Source organism: Eucalyptus grandis, chromosome 3 (genome assembly GCF_016545825.1).
Source record: "Eucalyptus grandis isolate ANBG69807.140 chromosome 3, ASM1654582v1, whole genome shotgun sequence".
Classification (NCBI taxonomy): domain Eukaryota; kingdom Viridiplantae; phylum Streptophyta; class Magnoliopsida; order Myrtales; family Myrtaceae; genus Eucalyptus; species Eucalyptus grandis.
The window spans coordinates 44,885,914-44,896,939 of record NC_052614.1 but is presented as its reverse complement, the minus strand read 5'-3'; the positions used below and the strand labels follow the sequence as shown (position 1 = coordinate 44,896,939).

The 11,026-nt window shown below is 40.0% G+C and overlaps 1 protein-coding gene across 1 annotated transcript; it reads left to right on the top strand.

The window, feature by feature from the left end:
• The first annotated feature begins 3,876 nt into the window (after nucleotides 1-3,876).
• Nucleotides 3,877-6,941, top strand: LOC108958604. The gene is made up of 2 exons (XM_039308034.1): nucleotides 3,877-3,939; nucleotides 4,894-6,941. Exon 2 carries the CDS (start codon nucleotides 4,922-4,924, stop codon nucleotides 6,869-6,871), a length of 1,950 nt encoding a protein of 649 aa, XP_039163968.1. The 5' UTR covers nucleotides 3,877-3,939; nucleotides 4,894-4,921; the 3' UTR covers nucleotides 6,872-6,941.
• Nucleotides 6,942-11,026: the final 4,085 nt, after the last annotated feature.

Here is an 11,026-nt window from a genome sequence, read left to right as displayed (position 1 = left end):
GGAAAACAAATTGAATTGGATTTCAATGGTAATTGGATAGTGAAGCCCTTATTGCAAGATTTTTTCTTTTCTATATGCTTTGCCTGAGAGTATATCATTCATATTTTGGACCAATCAATTGATCCAAAAAAAAACTCCCCTTTATGGATAATATATTGCTTGGAGTGTTGCTATTTTATCGTAGATCTTGTTATGTTCTCTTCAAGGGTTTGTGTGGGGAGGTTTGTTGATTGGTGTGTTAGATGCTTTGACTACTGTTTTGGCATAGCTTGCACTGTATTGCCTTGTAGCAATCTGGCCTTAAGTTGTCAACGTTTTGATCCTACTTTTCTCTGTGGTTATGGAGTGGTTTTACCTGATTAATGCACTGGAGACCTTTTACTTTTAGTCTGCTTGTACTTGTTTCATATTTCTACATGTATAATTCTGAGATCCTAGGCAGGCTGAGGCCAGGCAAAAATGATATGCAAAAGCATCAGAGGAGTGTATTATGTACAATGTAGCTTCTGATGTCCTCAATCCATGATGAAATGGTAAGGTATCAGTTCTGAAGTAGATACATTAGCAATTTAGGCGTGCATGGTTGTGTTTTTTGTTTTTTTTTTTTCTGTTTATGAATAAAAATTCTATTTTTTGGTTCTCGGGAAAAAAAAAGAAATGCGTTTGTTTGCATTTTTGTTCCAAATTTGTTTTTTTTGTTCTTGGGAACACATTTGGAACGAGAAACATGAAACACAAAAAACTTGTTTCTTGTTTCTAGAACAATTTTTAAGAACAAATTTTTCTCTCCCTATCTTTTTCTTCTCTTTTTTTTTCTTCTTTTTTCTTTGACCGATCGCCGGCCTCGGCCATGGCTGGTGACCTCGCCGGAGCATTGCCGGCCCTCGGCGAGGTCGAGCTCGCTCAACCACTGGCGAGACTCGGCCTCGTCGGGCCACCGCTAGGTGACCGGTGGGCTGGTGAGCTTGGCCTCGGCCGGATGCAGGCGAGCCGAGTTGGCCCGGCCAAGGCGAGGCGAGCCTTGCCCACCTCGCCGGGGGCCGGTGAGCCTTGCCGTGGCTGGGCGAGGCTGCGCTCTCGTCGGCGATCGCCGACCAAAAGAAGAAAAAAGAAAAAGAAAAAGAAAGAAAAAAAAAGGAAAAAAAATAAAATATTTAAAAATTAAAAGGAAAAAAGAACATAAATTTACCAAACATGTTTCGGTTCTTTTTTTATTTGCGGAACAAGTTTACCAAATGCGTTTTTGGTCAAAAACTGTTCCTCGGAATAGAAATAGTTTTCTATTTCTGTTCCCTGGAACAATTTTTGAACAGGAACACAAACAAACGCAGATCCTTCTCTCTTTCTTCCCAGTCAATTGACTAGACGGTAGCTCAAGATGTTTAGATCACTTGATGAGCATACTCTGATGGTAGCAACTGATAGCAAATCTCATGTTAATGGTGTGCCTCAGTGAATATCAAGTGCATTTGAACTTAACTGGTGGGACCTGAATTGGCATTTTTGCACAATATTTATCTGATCCTCGATTGCTGAAAATAGGCAGGAGACCTTGCTATGGTAACACCATATGTCGGGGATTGACCAAACAATTGTCATTCTGGAGACTGTAATTTCAGACATTTCTTCTTGTACTGTATAATTGCTTGGTGATTGTAATTTAGTATAGTCGTGGTTTGGTCCTGGAATCAGCTGAGTGCCTAAGCCAGCACTTTGCTATGTGATTTCACATGCTTTATAGAAGACAAATTCACAATGTGGTGATGTAAGGGAATTGTAGATTGAACCCCCCTTGTGCATTGTTATGTCGTATTAAATTTTGATGCTGAATGTTATTGGAGTATGAGAGTAGTTTAGAGTGGTTGTATTATTGGCAGAGCAGATGGATCCGTGGCAGAAGTTCTGTAGCCTGGAGAAATGAAGGTCCATGTTTAAAACCTTAACAAAACGATGGTTTTTCCGAGAGTTTTCTTCAGTAATAGGAATTTGTTGCCAAGAAGTCAAAAGAAACTGGAACAACAGCTAAATGCTGGATCGGATTGCTGTGCCATAACAGTTCGAATTAACACAAACATGCCTTTTTGCGTTCTACTTGTACTGTTGCCAAGCAATATCCTGGAATAACTTAGAAATTGTCCCTGGAGTTACACTTTGCTACTGTAAACTCTATTCTCTCCCGTTTCTCCTCCCTCTTAACCTTCTCTTTGTGAGCTGTGGATTCTCGGCACTCCATCACCAGGGTGCAGTGCAATATCTCCATCTTTTCCAAGATTTCGTTTCCTACACTGTACTTAGGCTCTTTTCCATGCCTTAATCTCCAGGGAAGGCTTCATCTAGTGCTAGCAATACCATCTTCACTTGCTGAGAAGTTTTACCTGTAAATTCTTATACAAACGCCGTTTGGAGTATGGGTAGATGTAATATATTGGCAGTAGCATTGGCAGCACAGAGTGGGATCCTTGGAAGTTCTGTGATGTGGAGAGATGAAGATTAATGTATAATAAAAGCTAAAAAAGAAAAATGATGATAACAGAGAGTGGCAACTACAGGGATGGTAGCCTAGTATATCTAAATCCTAAAGGCGTTTTAATTTAATTATTTTTTATTTTTAGCAAAAGAATTCTCCTACTTAAGTTGCTTAGGAAAACAGAAGAAGAGATGATCATCGAGTAATTTTCCATTGTTTTGCAGAGGTTGTTTAAGTACTATTAGTTTACGATTATATTATTTGTTCTTCCAAATTATTTTTTTCAAATTATAAATAAATATTTAGATTAGGCAAACTGGAATTGAAGAATAATTCTAGTAAGATAATATCACCCAATTTATCTCCAGGCACAAAAAATAATAGATTGCGAATGGGATTTTGAAAATTGGGAAATCACCAAAGAAATAAATACTCGAGTTTTCGCCCTACAAGGAAAAAGAAGAAGAAGACAAACCTCTACTTCAAAACTATAATTTTTTTTTTACCATATTTAAACAAAAACTGTATTAAACCCTCCCTTATTTAAAAGACTTAGATATCTCAAGATGCCCGTGCTCTCAACTCATCTCTGCCACCGTCTTCCGTGTTCCTGTCCACCATCTCTGCTGCTGCCGGCCGCTTTGCTACCACCAAGCCGCCGGCGTTAGCTCTCCATGTCGTGTGCCGCGGTTACCCTTTGTTTATCCCCCTTCCTCTCTCCTCCATTGTAAAACATATCAAGCACAACCGGTGAAAACTTTATCAATCTAAGAAATTAGGAACAAGATTTAATTTAATATAACTAAAAGTATCTATAGTCAAATTAATACTGTTGCCAGAAATTTTTATGAAAATGTGTCGACTCAAAATATCACAAGAGAAAATATACTTAAATGTCACTATCGTAAGACTTATAAGTACCAAAAAAAAAAATGAACAAGTATTTAGTTTTTTTTTTTTTAATAGGTTGGCTGAAGTAATGAATTAAAATGAAAGGATATTGCAAAATCCATATAATAGTGAGATTAAGGAAATTTGTAAATAGTACGGGATAACTAATTCGACGAAGTTGAGAGATTTTATTAACATATTAGGAATTTAGGTGTTAATCTAAATAAGTCAAGAAAATAGTTTAAAGGCATTGTGGTGACTTTTATCCCAAAAAAATGTAAGACTTAATTCTTTGCGTACTCTCAGTCAGAGTTCACAATTGAGTCCAAGAATCGCGTTGCTACACCCCTCGAGAAATCATCCAACGAATAATATAAAGTCAAGAATCTCATAACTGGTCGGTCGCTGCCCAACAAAGAGACAGAGAATCATAGACTAAAGTTACACGAAAATAATCTGTTCTTTGCTTTCTTTATCTTTTTATAGTCCCTCTTATTTTCTCTTCAGAATTGAATAAAGCTTCCCAACAAGTGTTAGGAACTCAGACACACTCAGTGCTTCTTGGGAGTCACACAGCATTAGTAAGGTTTCGATTTCTTGCAAAACTGCTTTCTACTTACTTTTTTCTTCCAGAAAATTGGTGGTCTGGTCATTAGTTTCATTTGTCTGTGAACATTTGTTCAGTTTTAGCAGTGCGTCAATGATCGGTTCAGCAACAAACGATATATACTTTTGTGTGTTGATGATCTCATGTTTGATGTTTGGGAAATGCATGGTGTACCAAGTTTGGTTTACAAAATTGATCCGTTAAGTAATGCGGTGAACTGTAATTGGGTGTTTGAATATGAGTCGCTTCTTTAATGTCCTTCTGCAATCAGTGATCTCATTGGAATATATCAATTTCTTAGATCAACTTTTAGCAAAACTAGCAACTAGCATTTCTTAGACTTCTGAAACTTCCCTATCTTATTCTTTCTCCTTTAGTGGGTTTCACTCATGCAAGGGCGCAACCCTCAATTAATCTCACTCACAGTAATGGGAGATTTAGAGCAGTATCAGGATCCCAAAATTTTGCTGAACATATTGAATAAATGCTATAATGATCTAACAAATGCGGGGAGTGATCTCCAGGAGTAGAAAGCCTGGACAAGGAGTGGCGCCTGGCGAGCTTTTAGGATGGTGATGGGGTGAGGAATGAACCAAATTCGGCACTTAAAAAGAGTAAAACGTTATTGATATCTATATATGAAAACTGCAATTAACTCATGGAACGTCTTTTGATATAACAATAAGTTCAGCATTGCTCAGATGGGAGTACTATCTGGTGGGTGACCTCCTAGAAAAATTGCCCCCTTGTGTGCCAAATGATTTCTATATGGGACGGGTCAAAGTGGGTAATATTTCGAGTGAGTTGATCCACGATGTCACAAATGCAACAAGAAGTCTAGAGATTTAAGTTTAATTCTTTAGAACGAGTTGAAGGCGGTTTATGCATTCTAACCTTTATTAAGTTGGCCTGCATTGTTGTTTCCCAGAGAGAACAGCAGAAGGCATCACATCCCCATGAAATCGGTCCGTCTGATACTTTTTTTATGGGAAGAATGGGGCATCCACTTGCTGGTCACCGGGAGCCTCGCTTGCCAGATCACCCTTGCCCTCTTCGCCAACCAGCGGAAGCACACGACCTCGATCATTGTGAGAGGCGTCATCTTCGCAGCCTACTTTCTCTCGTCTTCCAATGCGGCCTTTGCCCTCACCAAGCTCATAGTCCTCCAGACCAACGGTCCCGAAAGACCGGACTACGTTACCCAGCTCAAGGGGCTGTTGGCGCCATTGCTCTTGATGCTTCTTGGTTACCCCGACTCCATAGCTGCTTACTCGTTTGATGACAGCAGGCTTAGCAGCCGGGATATGCTGAATCTGTTGGTCAGTGTCGGTTTCGTCATCTGGATCATGATTCGCTGCTGGCACAGCTCGTCCCCCGTGGGGTTTCTTTACTTCCCTTTGTTTACCGCTGGGATCATGCGATCAGCGGCGATGGTTTGGGCCCTCTTGTCCGTGCATGGGACGTTGAGGTCGCGCATATCAGCCAAGGGTATTTTCCACAAGGAACCTGTCGGCGAGTTCTTCGGCAGTCCCAACAGAACCAGATGGTCGAGGGAGCAACAGATCATCTTGAAGGCATACCATCGGTTTGATTGCTTGAAGCCCCACATTGTAAACTGGCTCTACCACCCAGAATCACTAGTGGAATCTCGGTTAACTGTAGAGCGCAATTTGGCCTTCATCACGACTGAGTTCGAACTTGGATTCATGTATGACGTCCTTTACACCAAACTACCGATTCTCTTTAAACCGCTCAGTCTGATCTGCCGCTTCATTAGCTTTTTCTGTCTAGTCTCAGCCTTGTGTGGGTTTGCCATTATTTTCAAGAATGCCTTCTTGATAGACATTTACATTGCCTACACTTACGCCATGTTGATGGGAGTCACTGTCCTTGAAGGTTACCAAATTGTTTTGCAACCTTTTTCAGCATGGGCCATTGTGGTGATAAGCCATCACCAAAGAAACCGCCTCGGGTCAACAAGGCTATTGAAATTCTTAGTTGAAAGGTATATGAACCGGAAAAGGTGGTCGAACTCAGTTGGTCAACTCGACTTGTTTGATCCTCGCCTGTATGACGAGTGGACATGGTCCATTGGCAGAATCCTCAAACACCTGGGCAAAAAAGAGATGACCTGGAGAAGGTATCGGATTCACTCTCGCCTAATGATCCCCAGCTCTCTCAAGGAATTGCTTGTGGAAGATATGGAAAAGCTCAACGTGATCAGAGGCCGAAAGCCCTTCACTGAATACGGCAAGCGGACGCTTGAAGCTTGGAAACTCAGCAGCGATGCAGGGTGGACACAGGAAGCCCTTGAAGTGTTGGAAGGAAGCATCTCCACAACATTTGACAAGAGCATCATCGTTTGGCACATGGCAACAAAGATCTGCCTGTCAGAGCCCGATAATTCTCCGAACTGTAAAGGAAGCAAACTGCTGTCCAAATACATGATGTACCTTCTAGCACTGCACCCCCACGTGTTGTCCCTACTGAATACCATCGAATTGGATTGCGCTTGCGACATGTTGAAGCTATTTCTCAGGTACAGAGACCGCAATGAGGCCTTGCGGACATTGTCGTCAGAAGAGACCGTGCTTGAACCCATCCTGGATCAGAAGGGAACCATAATCAACAGGGAGTGGCACCCGCTGTTGGAAGCACAGAAATTGGCTGCGACACTGAAGGGCAAGGACAACAAGTGGCAGATTGTAAGCAGCATTTGGGTGGAGATGTTGTGCTACGCTGCATATAATTGTCAACTTCACTACCACACGGAGCTGCTGCGGCAAGGTGGAGAGCTTATAACTCATGTATGGCTGCTCTTGATGCACCATACTGATAAGTACACCCAGACTCTCAAGAACAAGCCCACCGAAGAAACCAAAGGAAAGTCACAAAGTGAGTGGTGATCCTAGGATTGGTCATGTTCTGCACCCGATTGTAGTGTGTATGTGTCTTTTCTATTTTCCTTGTTGGTAAAGCGGTGCTTTCTCAGTTATATCACTATAATCGCATTCGGCTAAGAGACAAGTTTGACAACATGATTTCTAAACAACGAAAGCATATGTGATGTTAGCTTAAAACTCACATCAACAATCTTAAATATTATTTCTAATTAACAAGCAACCACTCAATTTTTTTTTTTTGGATTTTCATTTATTTAAATGAAATCTAAAGTATGTGCAATGCATATAATAGAACTATTCTAAAATGCAATGATGCACATAATAAGTCCATACTAAAATGACATGCGACATGCAACATTACATACAAATTATGTCACACAATTTTAACTAAATGACCTAACTATAATGGTAGGTAATAATTATGTAATTATACTAACGTGTTACATATTTCAGTTTAATGATCCTAAACATGCAAGTACTAAATGATGTACGATGGGTGAATCTAATTCTACATGACATGCACACGATTTTTATTTTTGCATTTTATTTTTAATTAAAATTAGTAATAAAAAGTACCAAATATTTAAACATGCAACTTAAATTAAGAAAAAGAAATTTAATTTATCCTAAGCAATGTCTTTGTATTTTTGTATCTTAAAAATTCGGAATAGACAATTACCTAATTTAGACATGCAATTTAATCTAAAACAGGTAGTACTATTAAAAATCAAATCAAATTCTATCTAAATCTTTTGGGATTTTTTTTTATGGAAACAATCAAGCAACAGATAATTATTCAATCAAATAATGCGATTATTAAAACTCGTCTTATCCATTTAAACTTGGAAATGGAATAAACTAGTGATCATATCTAAGTAGTTAAGAATATTGATGGAAAGTTATCCATTTAAATTTGGAAACATGAAAAATCAACCATCGTATCTAAAAAGTTATGGATATGATGGAAGATTTTCCGTATCATCGGAATCGTATCTCATAGCTAGACATTAGATAGCCGTCCAAACATGTTGTCAAGTTAGGAAAATTTCCTTAGGTGATTTATTAGGATGTTCTGGATATGCATATTTAATTGAATAGTTAACGGAATATATCAATCACTATGAATAGGAATTCAAATACTTTAAATCAATTAAATATAATATAGTAACCTAATTTGAGGATTAATCTTCCAGGTTTGAACTTGACTTGATCGGTCCAAAATCGCGATCACAGGGCTCGACGGCCGGGCGGCTCATGGGTTAGAACCACAGCGGCGGCGACTCTAGGGTTATGATGGACGTCGGGTCACAGACGGCGACCCGCGATGGGATTCTTGGTGTGGTCTCATTGTGGATGAATGACTGTGTTGACCGATGAATACGTGGAGATTCCCCACAGCTTCCTCTTGAATCTGTACGTGCCAAGAGGAAAATCCAACGTACGCGATTGTCACCTTCCTTTTCCTCAAGCGCTTCTTTTGCTGAACGGTCTTTGAGTGAACCTCCTTGAAGCTCCTTCAAAATCACGACAGTTTCAATTGCCACCAACAATATTTTTTTTTGCACGCGTTATTATTCTTGTCTTCAATAACCGCGTGTCTGATTTTTTCGATGACCGAGCCTCTTGTGAACGTTCTTGATTGGATTCCTTACCACGGATTATTGATGGACAATTGGACGTCAAAATGGCACTGCCTATGGAACACTGAAATTGAAGAGCACCGGGAGAGCAGCACGCCTAGGAGAGCAACGCCCAGAGGATAACACGTTTAAGAGAGCTTTTTGCGAGGGAATAGAGCGCTCCGTGATTTTCGTACTCAATCGTCTCTGCTTTGCTCTCTTTCTCGTGCCACCTCCCTTTTTTAGTGCGTCTCCGTGCTCGCTGGACTTGGATGATAGTTGCCACGAAATCTTTGTCTCGCCGAGCAGTAATTGGACTTTGCTGAGGATCGCTCGCTGGACTGAGACCTCGTCGGCTGGGTCGTTGGAGGGGAGCTCGGTGATGGCACAAAGTTGCAGTCGAAGGTTGCAAAGCTGATTGCAGGGAAGACAACAAGTGCAGGTTGAAGCACGAGAGCAAAATCACCAAGGAAGGAGAGGACTACCTTTTTTCTTAACTTTTCTCTTTCTAGCATGTGCAGATATTGTCCCTAGTTCTTCTTTGGCTCTGTGTAGAAAGCGTCTTTGTGAGTCGCGGAACCTGCAAAGAAAGAATTTTGTCCCTTTTTTTCCTTCTTCCTGTTGAAGACCCTAATTTGGCCGTAGGCGCCCGTGTATTCTATGACGCCCCCGACGATTTCTCCTCTCTCTATCCTGTGGCCGTTTATTCAATATGTGTGGCCCCCTTCATTCTTCGTGTCCTTTGTATCTCGAACGTGGCTGCTCCCTTGATGGCACCAGAGGACCACGATCTCAAGGCGGCAGGTCGTGCATGGCTTCAAGGCTTCGTCGTCAACGAGGAGGTGCGGCGATGGGTCACTGTCTCCTGGCAGCACAAACGGCGGCAAGCGATGTGAGGTTCAGCCGCATGGTCCGCAAGGTCGCGGCCTCGAGAGGCTCAGCCATGTGACGCTTGGCTCTCTCTCTCTCTCTCTCTCTCTCTCTCTCTCTCTCTCTCTCTCTCTCTCTCTCACGCGTGTTTTCTCTCTATGTACTCTGAGAATTGAACATTTTGCCGCCCCCGAAATATGAGGCATAAGTGTATACTTTTAATGTAAACCTACGTTTTTCAATTTCATTGACTTATTTCAGGCCTTATCAAGATAATGACCTGAATTAGCTTAAGATCTATTATTAAATAATTCTCACGAGTTAAGATTAGATTAAGTTAAGCTCAATTTGTTCCTGCTCTCCATGTGAATTTTGGCACCATGCTCCCCTAGCTCTAGCCAAAAATAAGGCCCCTCTTGCGAGCTCAACTTATTGAATTTTAAGCTCAAAACCATCCACGGCCAATCCAATGCTAGTATGATGAAATAAGCTATATAATAAATGCTTCTAAAAATATATGTTATGCAATTTAAATCTAATATTTTTATTTAGGGGTTAAAAATTAATTCTAATTTTCTATGCAATTAATTACTAAATGTTTAGTCAAAATTTAGATGTTAATATTCTAATTGTGCTAAACACTGTCTAGTATTTTTCATCAATTTAATTGATATATCATATGGTAGATTTGACTCTTTAATTCCCAAATGCTGATATTTTAACTAATTTTCCTCAAGTAGTGGGTTTGACTTAAAGCAAACCCTACTACGTTTGATTATTTTTTACCTAAAGTTGTATCGACTTCTCCAAAATCCTTCATTTTAAATCAAGAATATCGATACTTTTAGTTTCATCTTTGCTATGCATATTTGTACAAAAAAATTAAGGTGCGTTTGCTAATCATTTTATTCCCCAGAACAATTTCTAATAAGAAAATATTCTTTTTATTCTATTCCCAAAAACAATTTCTAAGCATTTGAAAGGGTTCGGTAAAAGCCCAAAATTTCTATTCCGGAGTAGAATTATGTTTGGCACTATCCTCAAAATTATTTTTCCAAACCATTTTCTTTTAATTTTTTAATAATTTTATTACTTTTTTCTTTTTTTCTTTTTCTTTTCTTTCTCTTCTTCTTCACCCTTTGGTTGATTACTGGCCGAGATGACCGCTGATTGGCTAGATGAGGGCCAATGATCTCACTAGAGTGTCATTGGCCCTTGGCGAGGCTACACCTTGTCGTTCGAGCCTCGCCGATAACTAGGTGAGGCTCGGCCGAGCTTGCCCAGCCGTTGGCAATGCTCAACCTCACCAAATCTAGGTGAGGTTTGAAAGAGCAAGTGCAAACACCTAGAGGGGGATGAATAAGTGTAACTAAAAATTTTCGCAAGACTTAGTAGAAGTAAATTGCCTTTAGAAGATAATAGACTAAGGACGTAATCGGCTTTAAAGAATTATATAAAGCTATGAATAAAAGTAAGGAGTTCAAGGAAAGATAATTAGAACATACGGTTTATAGTGGTTCAGCTTAGATTAAGCCTACGTCCACTCTCCCGTGCTGACAGCCCACTAGTTGGATTTCACTATAAATCAAAAGAGATTTTATAGCTTGTGATATTCGACTTTCTCAGTGAAGAGTCTTTATTGGTCTCTCACAAAGTCTCATTAAGAGTT